The sequence below is a fragment of the Anastrepha obliqua genome, chromosome 2 (genome assembly GCF_027943255.1).
Source record: "Anastrepha obliqua isolate idAnaObli1 chromosome 2, idAnaObli1_1.0, whole genome shotgun sequence".
NCBI classification, from domain to species: Eukaryota; Metazoa; Arthropoda; class Insecta; order Diptera; family Tephritidae; genus Anastrepha; species Anastrepha obliqua.
This window is the reverse complement of record NC_072893.1, coordinates 20,271,575-20,291,867: the sequence shown is the minus strand read 5'-3', so window position 1 is coordinate 20,291,867 and position 20,293 is coordinate 20,271,575. Positions and strand designations below refer to the sequence as shown.

Sequence of the window (20,293 nt, the reverse complement as noted above, 5' to 3'; positions counted from 1 at the left end):
TTATTATTATTTTGTTTTTATTTTTATTAAATTTTATTTTATTTTATCATTTTTGAAATTCTTTGCAATTATTTTCTCAACTTCTTTCGTCTAATTTGTATTCGCATTAATTTAATTATCACTAATGTGTTCGCATTTAATTCCTATTTGTGCATTTCCATTTGCACGTCCGTGAGTGCCTTTCACCAGCAATGTATGGACATGTGCACAATTTTTATCTCCGTCAACATAATTAAAAATATACAACATTCTGTTATGCGTCTGTGTTCATTAGTCTGTACAGTTTTCATTACATTCGAGGTGTTTAAACTTTCAATTCGAAATAGTGTATGTATGCAGCGCTCAATTCAAAGTGCATACGAGGGTCGTTTGAAAAGTCCATGCAAAAATAAAAAACTACTTCTGTAATTGTTTGGGGCAGCGCTTGCAGGAATACGCAACCTGACGCCAATTGGCATTGCAGCAGACTGTCTAGCAGCTAAATCTGCTGTAAGACTTAACATAACAGGGGCATTCATCTGTAAAACATTCGGACATAGCTCAATGCATGAGTTATAGGATCAATACAGATATATTGAAATTCCGAAATGGAATTGAGAGAGGAGAATTTGAGCAATGATAGAAGAAGAGGAGTGGCGCAAAGGAATGCAACTTAACTGCATTACGCTTAATATATTTATTGATAGCTCGAAAATGCTAGACGGAGTAGGTGCAGGGATTTATTGTGCAGAGCTGAGCATCAGGCAGCAGTTCAAACTGTCTGTTCACTGCTGTATCTTTCAAACAGAAGTCTTTGCTGCGCTTTTAGGAAAGGCTACGGAAATAACATTCGCACTCTCCAGTACGCAGATTTTGCAATGAGCTGGAAGAAAGAGAAACTTTGGAAACCCTTTTATGTACTTGCCCTGCCTTAGCTAGAACACGAATCAAATACTTAGGAGCTTCACAATATGAGAAGTTGGAATATGTCTTGGGGTTAGATTCGCAAAAGATGCAGACTTACTACAAGGTGTCTACTACAGATAAACGTAAAGGTCTAGCTCCATCTGGTAGCAGTAAGGACAAATATGTCTCTGTGATGGGTTTCAGCCAGCCAGGTCAGCCTAACCTAACCTAATTGTTTGGGGTAAACCTTTTTTAGTTTTCGATATAGTCTCCTTTTAGAATTAGAATAAGCACGTCGTCCAACCCTGTTCTAGTTTGTTGATCCCTTACGAATAATAAGATTTGTCCAAGTCTGAAAAATAGCCATTTGTTTCGGCAATCACTTCCTCGTTTGAATAAAATCTTTTTCCCCGTCAGCCATTTCTTTAAATTGGGCAACAAATAGTAATAGTCCGAAGAAGCCAAGTCTGGATAGCAGCCGAGCCTGTTTGGAACTATATTTCCATTAATTTTGCGAACACAACTGCTGAAGCGTGAGCTGGCGCGTTGTCGTGATGGAAAAGAACTTTTTGAAAATCACTCGACTTCCTCGATACAATCGAATGCCAAACACAAAGGCCTACACCGATCTGGCTGAAATTCGTTATGTGTTCTTCCAGCAGATGCCACTAACTAAATGTAACCTCGATACGTGCCAGTAGTGCCATCTCTCTAGCATTGCACGTACTTTTCAAACGACCCTCGTATACAAGGAGGTGCTGTTCACATATCGACTTGGAAATATATTTATGGGCATAGGTTAGGTAAGGTTGCCTGTGTATGTTTAGCCTGAGAGGGCGCACTTGGGCGAGAAATCAAATTTACATAGCATACATAGAAATATATTTGTGTATGTGTGTACGTGCGTTTGTGCTCGTAGTGAAATTCATTGCCCAGTTTGCTTGTTTACAATTTGTCATGAATACTTAAATGATTATTTTTACGAAATGAAAAGTTTTTACGACTGCACAACATTGGCTTAGTCACTAAATTTGTAGTTGAATTAATTAACATTGAACTTAACATTTTACTGAATTAACTGTTACAACACACCCGTTGAGATCTACACGGACGGACCTAAAATGACTACCGGTGTAGGTTCAGGGTTATATTGCGAAGAGCTTTTTATCAGTGAATGCTTTAAACTACCGGACCACTGTAAAATGTTAGGGATAAACAGAATATCATCAACAGATATCTGTATTCTATCAGATAGTCAAGCTGCCCTACGGGCTCAGTACTGAAACCGGGGATACCCGCCAACCAAAGGGGAATTTTATCGGCCGATAACTCTCCTTTCCCGGTAGTGAAGACACTTGGTGCCCTCCTACTCCCACTCTTCAAGAAACACCTGGCCCCAGCCTCCCATCAGCGTGGTTTCCGACGACTGCACAGCACTCACCGTCATAAACGCCCAGATAAACCGCGGCCTTAACCAAAACCGCCCCTGCGAGAGGACTGTCATAGGGGAGGACTGTCATAGGGCGTTGGGCTTGAACAACACTTTCGATACTATCAGCCATTCCACGCTACTAAGTAATTTTTTTTGCAGTCGATACTCCCGCCAGGGCTGAAGAGGTGGTCCGCCAACTATCCGAGCGGTCGTCACTCGTCAGTGAATTTTAGAGACCAAACATCCAAACAGAGAAAGGTCAAGCAAGGTGTTTCGCAGGGTGGTGTCCTTTCACCCTTGCTGTTCAACTTCTATCTATCGAAGCTCCCCCAACCACCAGAGTGAGTCTCCCTGGACTCATACGCTGACGACTGTATGATAATGGTGTCGGGCAATGACATTGACCTTTCTCGCTTTTTAACTGTGAGGAATCTCCAACTTTCCCACACAAAGTCCACGGCGACCCTCTTTGTCACCTGGATAAAGGAGGTAAAACCGAAACTCAAGGTAAAAGTGGATGGCACACAAATTCCGACTGTTAAAAATCCCAAAACTTTCGGTGTAACCTTCGATAGTTTGCTCTCCTACTCTGCGCCCACAACCGCTATTGCCACTAAAGTCCAAAATCGCAACAAGGTCCTCAAATCGCTTGCCGGTAGCACTTGCGGCAAAGACAAAGAATTGTTGCTATCGACATTTAAGGCAATTGACCGGCCGGTTCTAAACTATGCTGCGCGTATCTGGTCGCCTTGAACTAGTGGCACACAGTGGATAAAGCTCCAGACTTGCCAAAACACTGCTATTCGGACAGCGAGGGGTTGGCTTCCGATGTCCCCTTTTCAACATTTTCACAACGAGGCATAGATGCTCCGAGTAAAGGAGGACAATAAACTACTCAGAAAACAGTTTCTGCTTGGGTGATACCTGCTTGAGCCAGAGCCGCCTCCCAGGCACGCCAGGAGACACCTAGTCAATTACGCCGATGAGATCCAGGACAAAACGAACAGACATCTACTGGACCAGACAGGGCTTACACAGACAAATAAACGACATTCATCGGGAGACCATCACCACCTTCTTAGCTGCCGACTAACGAATGCCGTAATCGGAGTCCAACCACCACCTATAGCAGATGAAGAGCTCCTACTTCCCCGTAAGACCAGCGTAACACTGTCACAATTACGTTCTGGAAACTGTAGCAGGAGGATGTTTGTCTCGAAAAGAGACCCAGGACTGATGGCGGTCTGCCAAAATAAATTAGCGAAGGCGCTAAACAGCTGCGTCTCTATATTTCTTTCGGCCGTCGGCCTTCGGAGTGAACCTTTGCGGATTCCAGTCTAGGGACATTCCGCTGATGCCAGTCGCAGGTTTACGGATTGTATGGTCTATCCATTTCCATTTTCGTTCGCGTATTTCAATCTCAACCGGACTTTGTTCGCTTCGAACAAGAAACTCGTCATGAGAAATCCAGTTATCTGCCTTCCATATGCGAAGTATAGCTCTTAACCGCTACGCTTTTTTGTTGTTGAAACCGCTACAGACCACGTTTCGCAGCCATACAGCAGTACAGACTTCATATTCGAATTGAAATAGCTTAGCTTTGTTGTGGTGGTTAGCTGCTTCGAGTACCATTTGCTTCTAAGCATAGCGACGGATGATCTGGCTTTCGTTATTCTGTACATAATGGCAGTATTAGCGCCGCCGTCAGGTGTGTATTGGTTACCTAAGAAAAATTTGTTTAGACTTTCGATGAGTTGTCCGTACACTGTGAATGCGACAAGTCGAGGGACAATAATGGCATCTTCTTTTCAGTGTTAATACGCAACCCAACACGATCTGCGTAGGTAGCCTTATCATCTAGTTTGCAGCCATATAGTCTAGTTTAGAGGTTGAAGATCTTTAACTGCTAAAACATTTAACTTTTTGTTGATGTCTGGTAGCAATTTACATATCTAGTTAAGGTAGTTCCGATAGTATCGATAGTCCTAAACCATCGATAGTATTTTTTGGAAAAGCAAACCATATATAGTAGTACGAGTACCATAACGTCGATATTTATCCACCTCTAATAAATAGCACCCGTTACGAGGTCAGATTTAACATATTTACACTAATCTTGCCACATCTAAAAAGTAACAACCTTAGTAGCTCTCGTATCAAGGCGAATCTATTAAAGGTGATGTTGGTAAATCTGCTGATTTTTTTTCTTTCGCCGTGTCCATGTGGCTGTCAGCCCGGAATGAAGCAAGGCGAATTCAGTATTTGTTTTTTAGCTCCTCAATACTTTGCTTTGATAATCAGACGTACAGAACATTGTTGTTGGCCTAGTGCCACCACCTTTAAAGAATGCGCCTTGACTCGTGTGAAGAATCGCGAGATAATTTCCATTAAAAATAACAAACTTTACTATGACAAAGTCAGGTGTGTCGCTCATACTGGAACTGCCATATATCAAAGCTTAAATAAAACCCCTTATTATCCCCAAATCTTTAATTTCTTTAAGGGGTCCCGGTGGTCTAAAGCTCGAAAATTTAAGGTATTTTCAGAAATTATGATTTTTTACAATAAAAAAAGTGAAAAACGATATTTAAATTTTTTGGCTTTTTATTATTTTACAACCAAAATTAAAAAAAAAAATTTAATAAAAAAAAAAAAAAATTTTAATTGAAATAAAAAAATGTACATTAAATTAAAAAATTTTTTTTTTCGTTTTTTACAATTTTTTTTTTAAATTTTGGTATTGTTTTCAAGTGTTAAATTCTCAAAAGAATATTTTTTAATAATTTTAATTTTTACAATAATTAATAATAATGATAATTTTAAAAACATCACTGAAATTGACCCTCCCGAAAAATTGGACCTGGACGGTGTTGTCCATTTTGGTTTTTGTATTTATCTGAAACACATTCAAAATATTTGAAATTCTAGTACTGGCGATAGCCATTGTTGTTGAGAATAACATATTGAAATTTCAGACGATTTGGTTGAATTTTTTTTTTTTTTTTTTTTTTTTGACAACACCAGACCGAAAAAAGTAATTTTGGGATAAATGAGTTTAAAGTTTGAAGTACAGGAGCGCGCTGACCGCCGCTCTCTGCCTAGTTAATGGGCTGTGGAAGCTATACTATCGGGAATTTCCGCACGAAAATTTCACAGTATATTCGTAAGATACTATACTTTCGAAATATCGAAAAAAACAAAAAATTGATTTTTTGAAATTTTTAGACCATCATATATCATCCCAGATATTACAAGCGCTGCCTCTTCCGATGTAATTCGAAACGCGCTACATACCCTTATATCTTAAAGCCGGTACAAGAATCTCATTTCGCGTGCGTATGGGGCCTCATCCAGCGCAGCAGAGCAGATAGATGCACCGTACAGAAGAACACTTCTTGGAAATCTGGCGTACAGCAGCCGGCGTTGTTGTCTGCGCGCCTTCCCGAATTCACCATCAGCCGAGTTAGTGCCGCTGCTACTTTTTCGGCTTTCTCGACTGCATTCTCAATATGTGAATTAAAGGTTAGCCTAGCATCAAACATAATGCCCAGATATTTGAGGACGGCAGCTTTTGAGACGATTTCATGTTTCCCGATTGTGATATTAGCAACCTCACGCACCTTTCTGCTGCTTAGTAACACGGCCTCTGTTTCATGTTGCCATATCTGAGTGAATATTTAATTGCCTGTCAACCGAAATGCAATTCAGTAGCATCACAAATAATACGCGCAGCATACGTAGAAATTGTTTTTACGAGAATGTAGATATATATTTAAATGTATACACATATGTATATACATACTTTAGACGCTACTCATACACACGCGTATTTAGCACATCGAACAAATGGAACAAGAAGAAAGAGCACCAGTAAGAACACATGTTTTTTTGTTTTTCTGAATGACGCTCGTGAATAGAAAACTCTCATGAGTACTGCTATACCGGCATAGCCTCACAGCTCCACCTACATACAAAACACCTCTCCACATTCTACCACTTTCCCCTCCGAGCTGCAAAAGAGGTATTACCTCATGATATGAATTTATATATGTATGTATGCATTAGTATGCGTATGCAAATTCGTGAATGGAAATTGTATAAAAGCCCCAACTTTTGTGGGCTCGCGTACGTACATAGATGCACACACACACACACACATGTACTAACGCTCTTAAAAAAGCAATAAAACAATAATGTATGGGTGTATGTCTCCTCATTTGAATATCTCATCTATTCGTTCTTTTTGTTCTATTCGCTGTTGGTTGTAAAGGAAATTACTTGTAATTGTCTTCTGATTTGAAAGGAGATTTGAAAATTGCTTCATAAATGTTGCCTTTCAAATAAAAAGAGAAACGAAATTATTTTATACAACTTCTGGTGTGAATGCCCGTGTGAGAAATGTTACAAAAACGCATACACACACATACTATGATGCAATGAAATATAGCTACTTGTATTTATATACATACCTACGTACGGAGAGGATTGCGTACATATGGATGCCTGTTTTCTTTTATGCACAGAATTTTCGTATAAAAGCGCGTACTTTTTTCTCACTTGTGGATATTCACACACAGGCCATACATTTCGAAGTTGAATGAATCTGTATCAGTGAAAGTGTTTTCGCACCTAAAATTCATTTTTTCCCCAGAAGTAAAATACAGGTAAAACAACCTGCTTCCATAATACGCATTTATGTTATGGAAGTCCTATTTTCCAAGTTGCAGAATTTAAAATTCTGCGTATTTTCAGTTTTCTTTATCATAGCAAAAGACTTTAAGATTTTAGGGAGAAATCACGTTTGACTGAAAATATTATTGCCGAAGCACTTAGGACTTTCGGTAAAACGTGGGACCTGCTAGCTAAAAGAGTCATGTTGTTGTTGTTGTCGAAGTGGTTAAATATTTCCACTGAAATACTCCTTACTTTACTACCGCTGTCTCGTGTGATGAGGCCTTTTTTTTCTTTTGTTGGTTTTTGCTTCCCAATCAGATCCATTTAGTGAGGTCCAAGTATAACAGCAAATCCTTTATCTCAATGTCTGAGATCTCCTTAATTTGCTGTAGGAAAGGCTTACCGAAGGAGCGGAGTCGTGCCCTGGTTAGCCCGGGACATTCACATAAATAGTGGAAAAGACTTTCCTTCGCCCCTTCCGCTTGACAGCTTCTGCAGACGGGATTGAAGCGGAGGTTGAGTCTGGCTGCATGCTCCCCTACTTTCCAATCACCTGTAAGGGTTGCAGTGATGCGTGAGATGTTTGGTCGAGAATATCCTGACAGGTGATTCGTCCTTTGGATTTCGTATTGCGGCCATGTGTTGTTTGTTGTAATCCATTTAGTTAGTTGCTTCCATGTTCTTTCGGCTAAAGCAAGATAGTGTGAAGCAATGGATGCTTTTAATGTGTTGAGTGGGGTGGAAACTGCCTCCGCCTCTGCTAAGTCTAGTGTCGAACCTTTTCTTGTTAACTCATCCGCTATCTCATTACTCCGTATGTTCCTATGACCGGGAACCCATATCAGAGTGTTTTCAAGCCAATGGCTAAGCAATTCCAGCTCCTCTCTACAAATTAAGACCAGTTTGGATGAAATGTAGTTGGAGTCTAAGGCCTTCATAGCTGCTTGACTGCCTGCGACTGTCTGTGGCTCCGAATGGAAGCCAGCTCCCACACCAGAGTTCATCTTAGAACCATCGGTATAAATTTCGATATCGTATCTTCCAATCACCTTCCCTTTGCTGCATTCGGCTCCCCTAGGAAAACGTACCGTAAAGCCTTTCTTGAAGTTAAGGTCGGGGACTGTGTAGTCTGATCTGTTTTTGAGCAGCGAGGGTCCCCGTACGACCTTGTTGTCCAGCTTCCTATGTCTCTGAGTCTCACCGCGCTGCAAGTAGCGATTGTTTTAATATTTATATCTAATTGTAGCAGATGAGTTAGTACATTGAGCGATTCAGTAGGACTGATGTTAAGCGCTGCTGTGGTTAAGATACACGCTGTTCTTTGTATCTGGTTCAGCTTGAATTGAATTGAATTTGAAAAGGTCGAGCCAAGGAGCACCAGGAGATTTGGTGGCTCCTAAAACACTCAGGCTAAAGAGCCCATTGTATTAAAAGCTCTGGAAAGGGGGTAGATAGTCAAGGAGGGAGGGAGAAAAGTATCAGAGAAAGAGATAGAAAAGAATAGAGACAGAGATAAAGATAGTTGGTCCTGTGAGAATTTTCCAGATTCTTTGGCAAATCTGTAAATATCCTCCAGTTTTAGAGAACGAGTACTACTCATTCCCATGACATCGGAACCCAATACCCGTAGTCGCGCTCTAGCAAAGGCAGGACACTCACAGAGAAAGTGTTCAGTGCTATCCGCCTCCTCCAAGCATAACAGGCATACCGGGTCCTCGATGATTCCAATGGTGGTCATGTGCTGACCCCCTGGGTTGTGTCCTGTAATGATGCCGACCATCAACCGAATGTCTTTCCTTCTAAGTTTTAGTAGAAAGTTTTCTGTTCGGACTTTTCACAAAACAGTTTGCAGTTCTGCAGCATTCTAGACCGGACCATCGCTCTTTATGTAGATTGCCTATAGGTATAATCGCTGATCCAATTCTTGATTCCTGCGGGACTGATTCCGAATATTGGCTCTGGTCCCTGTGGGGTCACCGCTGATCCACAGTTAGCCAATTCGTCGGCAATTTCGTTTTCTTGAACATCGGAGTGTCCCGGAACCCATATAAGTAGAAGCCTGTTTTGTCTTGCGACAGAATTCAGCTTCTTCTTACATTCTTGAACAATCTTTGAGGTTTGCTTCGCGTTCTCCAGGGCCTTCAATGCAGCCTGACTGTCACTGAAGACTCCAATCTGTTTCCCGCTCCATCTCCTCTCGATTATCCATTCGGCTACTTTTAGGATGGCAAAAACTTCTGTTTGGAAAACAGTTGCCATTCCCCTCATAGCATAGTGATACTTATTACTATCGTTTAAGTACCATTCGGCTCCAGACCCTATTTCATTCTCTGACCTATCGGTAAAGAAAATATCCGTCAAACCTCCCTGCATGTATTTTGGATTGCTCCATTGTGATCTGACATCAACTTTCCTTCAAAATGAAACAGTGGGTATCAGGTCGTCTTTAGGTGCCAAAAACAGTGGATACTGCTCCGACAGCAACTTAAAGATTTCTCTGTGTCCCGAAGTTCCATCTTCGTGCCAGAAACCATATTTATGGAGTCCACACATTGCTTTTATTGCTTCCTGTTGTATCTTAAGATCCAGGGGGAGCAAATCAAGCATCTGCAACATTTTTAAGGTGCCTGAAGCCGAAATTTTGTTGGAATAACAAAATTTCAAACAAATTCTTTGTTCAACTTGAATTTCCATCGTTAAATTCGAAGAACATACTCGAGCTTGACTTGTTTACAGTAGCACAGAAAACAAACTATGTGACATATCACGCTGAAATTTGCCATGTAAGCTTATATTAGTCCTACCAAAAAACAAAAAATTTATTTTTGCCATATGTCATTCGCGGACCGTTTTATTGATAACGTCTCGTTCATATTTGAGCAGGAGGTATTCTTCGGAATTTATTTGTCTACTAATAAAGCGGCTAGAAATTCATTTTACATAAAAAAATCAATATATAGGGTTATCTAATAAGAGGTGTTTTTTTTTTTGATATTCAAAGAAAAATGGTATTTTTTAATATAAATGATCGGATGTTTATTTCATTATAAAGAGGAAAATATGCCGTTAATATTGGAAAATAACATCAGGCAAAAGACCAACATGACCACGCTTACAGGACAATATCCTCTTCACGAAAATTTCCATAACCGAACTGCAAAGTGGCTGCCCTATGTCCTCGAAAGCCTCACGAATTCCATCATTGAGGTCTTGAATCGACCCTGGACTGTTGGCGTAAACCTTCTCTTTCACGTGGATCCAAAGAAAAAAGTCACAAGGTGTTAAATCACAAGATCTCGTTGGCCAATTGTGATCACCTCTTCGAGAGATAACACGCTCCGGAAACTTTTCCCATATAAGATCGATGGTTTCGTTGTTTGTGTGACACGTAGCGCCGTCTTGTTGAAAATAAACGTTGTCCGGTTCAATACCATCCAATTCCGGCCACAAAAAATCGTTAATCATCTCTCGATAGCGATAGATATCACCTGTTATTAGAAAACCCTTTATATAAAAAAAATTTTAAATAAAATTTTTGTGGGTCATCGCTGGGCAGTAAATTTTTTAATAGATGTACAAAAAGAAAAAAAGATTTTTTGTTATTGTAATAGCATGGGTGGTGCACAATATTATATTTAAAATCAAAGGTTTATACTAATATGCCAAAGACCATAGAGGAGCTCAAGAGCAACATCCGTGAGGAAATAGCCGCTATTCAAGCCGAAATGTTAGCTAAAACTATTGAAAATGCTGCAAAACGGGCACAATACGCCGTACAAGGCGGCCATTTGAGAGATATCATATTGAAAAAGTGATGTCAATAAATCTACTTGAACCAAATAAAATGACTATTATCGTCAACATCAAAAGAATTGTGTTTTTCTTTGGTTGAAAAAAAAAACACATGGGTCCATCGAATATGGGCAACACTGAATTTATGGTAACTCGCAAAATGGTAGCAGAAAATTAAGCTAAAATAATTTATCCAAAAAGTTCTAATAAATTTAAAATAAATGAAAAACGAGGGGTCCAGAAAAACGCATTTCAAACGCAGGTTTCAAAACATTAGTTTGGAGAGAAAGAAATTAATTATTTTTTAGTAAAATTTTTGTGCAAATGGTTTAAATTGGTTTTATAGTCTATCTGTAGCTCCAGATCCTAGCTATGACTATTAAAATGCCAACCAACTTCGATTATTTCTGTGATTTTAGCGACATTTTCTTTAACATCAAAAATGCCTGAACGGAATCGACGAAACCAAATTGAAATCAACTGTTAAAGAAACGGCACCATAAAAACCATTCACAATTTCAGCGGCCTGGCTTGGAATTTTGCATTTATCAAAGAAAAACTGTAAAATGTACCGAATTTTCTCTTTTTTAGCACCCTGTAGCTCGCAGCTGAATGCGACAAACAAAAAACATAAAAAGAATTTTTTTGAAATTTTTGAAATTAATTGAAAAGTTGTAATAATCTCATCGCGCTTTGCCACAATGACATGGAAATCGCAATTTTTTCGCATAATTTTGTATTCCAATGAAACTGAGTGCATCAATTCAATAATTTTTGGTAAAATTACTTACGCAAAATGATTTGGTCTCGTCGTTGGACTTAGGCTTTTTCGCTACTGTACAAAAATTTGCACCAGTTTCCGCCTCTTTGAAGGCAATTAAAAAGTTGAGTATCAGTTTTCTACACTCATAGCAGAAAAATCTCACAGTTGTGCAATTTTGGAACAACTTTCCAGCGCCAAAGTCAACTCAATAATCCATTTCTAACTTTTGCGTTAACGGATTTCCTAAATGAAGTAAAGAAAAAAATGAATACCCTTTTTCGCTTTGCACTGTAAATAAACTTTTCATATGCTTTGATATGCTACATACATTCACACATACTCGTGCATACGTGCATATTTTTTGTAGGAGAGAACTCTCTGCAAACAATAATAATAACAATAACAATAGCAACGTGTCAAAGCTTATATTTAGTTTCGCTTTTGTACATACATACGAGTGTTGTATTTGTATTCATACTCAATTTCAATCAAAAAGATTCACTGATTTTCGCCTTTATACTCATTTACTCCTACAGGCATACATACATACACACACAGTTTAATGAAGTGAAAATATTTGGTTGACTTATACAAAAACTATTGAACAAAAGTGTTAGTGTAATTGTGGCTATGTGCAAAACCGCAACATTTAAGCTAAAGGCTTATAAATTAATGCCGCCGAGCTAATAATGCAAGAGCTTTAAAATGACAATTTAATAGCAGAATGAAGCTATCAAATTGACTGCATGTGTATGTGTGTGTGTATATAATATTCGTAAATTTTACTTAACACGTTCACCGGCATTGAGTACAAGATATAGTAACATAATTTTTAAACCATTTAAGACTCCTTTAATTTAATGAGATTTTGGCATTCATTTGCATTTTACAGGTAGGACTACTGAATCAGTAGTATTTTAAGTATTGTTAAAGTTCAAAAAAAAGCAGAGCGACGCAAAATGAACACGCACAGCGATTTCAATTTTCTATAGGAACCCATAAAAATATAAAGACTTAACCTCACTTTCTTTAAACGCAAAAATTAGAAACGGAGATATATACAGGGTCCGGCACTCGAAGTGTAACCAATTGAAAAGGCCATAAATTTAGCTTGACAAATTTCATTTATTCAATTCAAAGTAAAAAATGTGTAAAAATAATACAAAATTAAGAACCAATTTACTTTTGCTCGATATGACCACCTTTTGCCTTGACTATGGACTGGAGACGGTCCAGAAACGAATCGCAGCTACCCGAATGTGATTTGAAGGTATTTTGACTCACTCGCAGACAATGGCTTTTTTCAGCGCCTAAAAACAGGACCTTCGGACCTTGCTCTCCAAAATTACCCAAAGAGAATAATCCATCGGATTTGCGTCTAGTGAATTTGGGAGCCATTTGAGAGAATGTGAACGTTATGAAGTTCGAAACGTTGTTTTTTAGCTATTCTTGGTTCACTCGAGCTTTGTGAGACGGTCCGGAGTCTTGTTGAAACGTCCATAGTCTGCCATCGAAATGTTTGTCTGCCCACGGCTTCAAAGCAACCTCCAGAATACTCTCCCGATAATATTTCGCATTTATCTTGACACCAGGCTCTATGAAAAAGATTGGAGAGCGCCAATCTGCGGTTAGAGCGGCCGAAACCATTACCTGTGACGGGTGCTGCCTCCTGGTGGGCAATCGATGACTCAAATTCTCGTATGAACGGTCGGTCAGATAAACCCTATCGCTTTGGGAGTTTACGAATTGCTCAATTTGAAAAAGTTTTTCGTCAGAAGACACAATATTCGGAAATTGACCGCTTTCGGTCAAGCGAAGCAACCCATTTGCTCTCTCAAGTCTGGCTTGTTGCTACTTTGGTGTGAGATCATGTGCCCTTTGGATCTTGTAAGGCTTGAGTTTGAGATCATGTTTCAGTATGCGGCGGATGCTACGGTCAAATATTTCCAGTTCTTTCGCCATTTGATTGGCACTTGGTCGGGGACTTCGCTCAAGTCGCTTCTTAACGTTTGAACCATTTCACTAAAAAAATAATTTTATTGTAACCGTCTTGCCGCAATAAAGTTGTCCATCCCCGACGCGATTGTGTTTAACCGACCGGATTTTCCGGCGGAAGTAGATCAGGTGATCACAAATTCTTTCTGACAAAGTTGACTTATGGCAATTTAGTTTCTCTCAAAAAGTTATACTTTTCATTGCCTTCTACTTTTTTCCAAAATAAGTGTAATCAGGCGTATTCACGTTTAAAAATGCCATACTCAGCGAAGGCAATGGAGAAAAATTGTTCTCCCTTGAGAAGCTTTGTCAGCGGAGTTAGTTGCCCTGAAAATCAGATGACTACTTAAAACGTTAATTAGGAAATTAATAAGAAATGCGTGTGCCAGACAAAGATAGATGCATATTCGCAAAAATTATGCCACTTTAAAGCATCTGCCGTTCGGCCTCCATTTATGGAATAACATCAAGACTCACGCCACAAATAGGAGGAGGAGCTCGACCAAACACCTAACAGAAGTGCACGCCCCAATGATTGTTTTTTATAAAACTTATTTACACCACCTATTTCTACAACTGCAATTCTTCAATTCAGCATCTTTAGTGCAATTTATGTGGTGGCGCTCTAAATTTTTCATCGAGATTGAAGTGTTGATATTGTAAACTATTTATCTTATAGAATTCATTAATTAGTGGGCCCTATCCCCAAGCAAGCCATTTTTGATCTTCAGTTATGGTGAAAATCGAAATTGAGCGAATAACTTCGGCTGCCACTTTACCGGAAACTCGGCAGCAAAATTCTTCCCACTCGTTTCTCACGTATTCACACACTCGCACACTAGTCCAATCACTCGTTGTTCAGGCGGCAACGAAGTAATATATATAAGTATGGATTGCATTGATTTTTTTTTTTTTTTGTATATCACCAACACTATCTCAGTTTTTTCGTAAATAATCTGCTTTCATGTCCCTGGTTACATCAGCCAATCAGTTGATTCTCTCAAATTCACTGAGAACCAGTTAACGGTCTGAGCACACCTTCTCAATTTTTTTCACCATGTCTTTCGCGTTATCTATGCCTTTTACATTTGCTCTCACTCGAAGTTCGTGCAGTCATTATTCTGCTCCGCAACATTATCATTTGATCCTCTCCAACTCGCCTCTGAACTCAAGCACACGTCTTGTCCTCTCAATAACAATAAACAAAGCAAAAAGCCCATTAATCAACATTCGCGTTTTAATTCTGATAAAACCATATTTTTCAACTGCCAGATTTATGTTACCTGCTGTCGCGTGGGCAACCAAGCAATTTATTTATTTTTACAAAAGATAGAGAAAAAAAATTGCATATACTTAGCTCATCCTGAAGCGTTACAATATTACTTTTATACTCATTCAATGTAAAGTTGTTTTTGCGGACAGCCTTTTTTTCTTCACTGTTCCAATATAATTCACACCTGCATGGCCACATACAAAAATACATACGTATGTATGTGTGCATGCTCTCCTTCAAGTGACCTAAATAAATATTACATAAAGGACTTGATGCCGCTACAATCAATACATTATTCACATGATTACTTAAATGACTACTAAGGGATTTTGGCTTTACTGAGCCATCGATTGGTATTAAAGCAAAGCATAAAAAAACAAATACGATTCATACAATTGCATATGAAGAGCAAATAAAATTAAAAGAGCATTAAGTAGATGATTGTTGTTGTGTGAATCTCTGCAACCAAATGTGGAAATAAATAAAGTGAAGTCATTAAACGAAATGATATTTACCGAAATTAGTATAAATCACAATGCGTAATATAGAGGGTGTGCTCTTAAAGAGTGTTAGATAATGAATTTGCCTTTTTTCTTTAACTCAAATGAGATTTCGGGAGTGCCTGAGTATAGCAATTTTTTACACTGAAAAAATATTCAAGAGCGTAAAATGTCATGATCTGGTAGGTTGAGGCACCGTTCAATTTCTAAGTAAAATTTCACCGCCGGTATTACTATAGGATGACATTTTTGGCATTTTGCAGAAAAGTATCGTAGGTTCCACCGTAGAAATCGAGAACACCATAAACTGAGTTGACGCTAATGGGTATTCTATTGCACGGGCCGTGATAGACGTAGTTTTTGTAGGTAGCGACTGTTTTCAGTAGACGACTATTCCTAAGAGTGAGACCAGCCGGAGCAAGCTCGAAGGAGCTGCGTACTTCTGGGGCATCAATAATACCATTTACCACTTTATAGAAGAACGCCAGATCAGTTATGCGACGGCGAGCCCGCAGACTGTTGATGTTGTACCGAATGTAGATATCTTCTGTGGCTGAAATGGTTGATGATGAATGCCGGAAGGCTAAGGTCTTGCAGAGCTTACGCTCTAGTAATGCCTGCTTCAGTGTATGGAGACCAGATTGTGGATCCATACTCCAGTATTGGAAGAACTAGAGTTTTGAAAAGACAAACCTACTCCCTGGTTTTTGAAGTTCTTACTATTCCTAGTTATAAATCCGCGTATCTTAAAAGCTCTCTGAGTTATTCCGTCTATGTGCTTGTGGAAAGTGAGCTTGGTGTCAATCGTAACACCGAGGACTTTGATGTCATCCACCTCCCTTATTTTATCACCATTGAGTGTGTACACTGCAGGTAAGGGAGTGTGCAATCTCGAGAAGGACATCACAGCACACTTTTTAAAGTTGAGATCCAGTTTGTTCCTTGTGCACCAATCAGAGAGATTATCGACGTCCTGCTGTAGTAGATGACTATCCAGCACACTAGTGATTGATCGATAAACTTTAAGATCGTCTGCAAAGAGTAGGTATTCCGAGTTGAAGTCATTACCAATATCATTCACGAATATGCTGAAAAGAATTGGACCGAGGTGAGAACCTTGCGGGACACCAGAGTTAGCCGCATATTCATTGAATAGGTGGCCATCCACTTTGACCTGCAGGTGTCTACCAGCTAGATATGACCTAAGCCAGTCTAATGCTTTGTCGCAGACGCCATATTTCCTGAGCTTGCATAGCAAGGTGTCATGGTCAACTTGATCGAACGCTTTACTGAAGTCAGTATAGATGCTATGAACACAGGTGTTGGTATTCAGTGAGTTCAGTAGATAGTTGGTGTATGCGTAAAGGTTAGTTGACGTTGAACGGCTACCAATAAAACCATGCTGTCTTATGGTGATGATTAGAGCAACAAAAAGTTTAGTTGTTTTGGTTTTGTGAAAATGTCTGATTTTGTGCCGAATAATCGTCATTTGCGGAAAGTGTTGATTTTTCTCTTTCATTCGAAAAAAACGGCGGCTGAAGCGCATCCAGAGCTACAAAAAGTTTATGAAGATGCTGATTTAAGTGAAACAACGTGCCGAGATTGGTTCCGTCGCTTCAAAGACGGTGATTTTAATGTTGACGACCGTCCGTGTGAAGGAAGGCCAAAAACCTTCGAAGACGCTTAATTGGAGGCATTGCTCAATGAGGATCCGTGTCAAACGCAAGAAGAGCTTGCTTCAGTACTAGGAGTTACCCTCCAATCCTTTTCCAAGCGATTGCATACTTTGGGAATGATTCAGAAAGAGAAACAGGGGACTTGGGTTCCTTATGAGTTAAAACCAAGGGATGTTGAACGTCGTTTTTTCGCCTGAGAACAACTGCTCCAGCGGCAAAAAAGGAAGAGTCTTCTTCATCGCATCGTGACGGGTGATGAAAAATGGATTCATTACAGCAATCCAAAGAAAAGAAATTTATGGGGACTGCCCGGTCATGCTTCTACGTCGTCGTCTCGGCCGAATATTCACGCTGCGAAGTAACCTATGCTATTTATTTGGTGGGACCAAGTAGGTGTTATTTGTTATGAACTGCGCACGCATCACTGGGGATCGGTATCGACCTCAATTGATGCGATTGACCCGCGCACTGTGCGAGAAGCGGTCGCAATACGCGAAGAGGCATGAGCAGCATGACAACTCTCGGTCTCCCGTTGCCAAACTCGGTTAAACCTACCTGGAAACACTTAAATGGGAAATTTTACCCTACCCGCCATATTCTCCAGATATTGTGCCGTCCGATTATCACCTATTCCGATCGATGGCACATGGTCTTGCGGACCAGCAGTTCCATTCATATGAAGACATCAAAAAATGGCTTGATCCGTGGTTAGCCTCAAAAGATGAACAGTTTTACCGCGACGGTATACGAATCTACCAGAAAGATGGAAAAAAGTACTAGCCAGCGATGGGCGGGCAATACTTTCAATGATTCACTTGTAACCATTTTTTCACAATAAAGTTGTATCAGGTCAGTCCGTAAGTTCGTGCGTTTTTTAAAAGTGGTTTTAAAATTATTAAAAAAGATGTTTAAAGTATTTATTAATCAATAATTTATTTTCCTTCATTATTTACTATGTCTTTCCAATGATTGGGCAAATTTTTAATTACCTCCTCAAAAAATTGTCTGTCCTTGGAGCCAAAACACGCTTCGATATCGCTTTTTATAGTTTCTTTTGAGGAGTAGTTATTATTACTTATATGGGATTGAAGTCCACGAAAAAGGTGCAATCACAAAGTGCAATATCTGGAGAGTATGCTGGATGCAGCATTAGCTCCCATCCGAGCTCGTTCAGCTTGCCTAATGTTTGCCTTGCGGTATGTGGTCTTGCGTTTTCGTGGTGAAACAAAACTTTGCGTCTATTCACTAAAGAGGGTCGATTTTTTTTTAAGTCCCTCATTCAGGTTAGATAGCTGATGGGAATAATAATCAGCAGTTATAGTCTGGTTTGGTTCCAGAAGTTCATAATAAACAATACCGGCCATATCCCACCAAATAGACAGGAGAATCTTTTTGGGGTAAAGGCCATCTCTAAGTGTCGGTTCTGGTGTTTCATCTTTATCTAACCATTGGCGTTAGCGAACAGGATTATTGTAACGGGCCCATTTTTCATCACCACTAACGATACGCTTCAAAAAACTTTCATTTTCAAGCCGTTGCAGCAGCTGAGAACACACATTCACTCTCTGCTGAAGGTTGGCGACGGAAAGTCTATGCGAAACCCATTTTCCCAGCTTTGAAACCTTTCCCAACTGAACCAGGTGCCTGTGAACTGTTCTATGCGATGAATTTAATCTCTGAGCTATCATATCGACTGTCAAATTTGGCTCAGCTTCTACGAGTTCGAGCAATGCGTCGGAGTTTTAAAGACTTCAGGGCGACCGAGCGAGCAAACAGCGAGAACTTAGTTGCGCACCTTTTTTATTTTACCATAGTTTTAGAACTTTCTAATCTTTCTCAGGCAGTTGAGAAACCGAAAAGATTTGAATTTTGAATATTAATATTGATTATTATTTAATCGGTCAGTACAACTTACTTTATACTAATACATTATCAAATGTCACAAGTTCACGTCTAAGCTAAGCTGAAAACTTGATAATCCATATAAAAGAGTGACTGAATTTGAAGCAACCAAAAGGGAAAAAAATACATTGCGGCCATTTTTTTTTTTTTTTTTTGTTTTTTGTTATTCCCCCATACATTAATTTCCATATACAACAGCGTACAGAAAATTTCAGATGCGCAAAAAAATACTACAAAGACGCCCATCACTTCCTTCACCACTGAGCACATCCATCTCCATGAACAGCCAAGTAGCCAATCAATCAAATAATTTTCATGAATAGGCAAATATCCCAAACCGCACACGCACGCAATGGACCACAAAAAATAGGCACGAATATGTTTGTTGATACCTCAATGTACAAACATACATACATACATACATACATACATACATACATACATACATACATAGATACATACATACCTACCATACAAAAATATACCGAATGCGAAGCCAACTAACAAATTAAACAGAGGCGGCGTTGACAGCGACGCCCATAAACACTACAAACCCAGGTATGCACATACACACATACACCTACTTACATACGCCCTTTGGAAGTCAGTTAGTCAGACAGTAGAAGAACATCAGTCATTCGAGGAATAGACAGCATAAGCCATACTTGGGCTCAACCACAAACGCGGCACCCATAAACTTAGTGTCCAAAAATACGAATCCTTTGCTTTAATTTATATGTATGCTCCCTTTTTTTCTTTTTGTTTTTGTATTTCTTCATAAAATCTAATAATAAATTGTATTCATTAAGGTCTTACAAAACGGAAATTGCGGAAATGGAGACGGTGCTGTAAGAAGCCACAGCACAACCCCACCACCTGCCCGATAATATCATCATCAACAACAACGACACGACCATCAAGGCAACAGAGCAGCCGTCACGTCAAGCCAAACGCGCAGCAGGAAGATGAGCTAAAGTATTAAAAACGAATGAATCTTGCTTGCCTATCTGCCAGCCATCCAAGCAGCCAACCAGCCATCCAACCAATATCTGTACAATGCGGAAGCAATCGATTTCAGTTGGAAATGCGCATAAATGGTAATATCATGTTTTGTGAGGTTTGAATGGATTCTCTACTTAGTGAATGGAAAGGTGGGGAAAGAGAGAGAGAGAGAGAGGGAGAGAGCGCGCATAAGGGGCAGTAGGTAATGCAGCTGTTGTACTGATGTACGAGTGCACCTTACTGATTTTGTGGGGATTCATAGCAATAAGTTAACAATGAAAACAACAACTATAAACATTAACACGCATACAGCTAAAGTATGAAATTTGAGTAATGTGTAAGTTAAAATGAAAACATAACAAAAACAAATAAACAACAGCAACGCATCAAAAATACCAT

At 39.4% G+C, this 20,293-nt stretch overlaps 1 protein-coding gene across 2 annotated transcripts in view; it reads left to right on the top strand.

Annotated features, from left to right (window-relative positions):
• The window catches only part of LOC129239432 (glutamate receptor ionotropic, NMDA 2B), a 46,413-nt gene extending 26,595 nt beyond the window's left edge, over nt 1-19,818 (top strand). Inside the window, exon 9 of one of the 2 annotated variants that reach the window (XM_054874906.1) lies at nt 19,702-19,818. In XM_054874906.1, coding sequence (XP_054730881.1) covers nt 19,702-19,744 — 43 coding nt within the window. In that variant the 3' untranslated portion in view covers nt 19,745-19,818. The remainder of the gene's footprint in view (nt 1-19,701) is intronic. The other variant, XM_054874907.1, reaches the window with a different exon arrangement.
• Nucleotides 19,819-20,293: the final 475 nt, after the last annotated feature.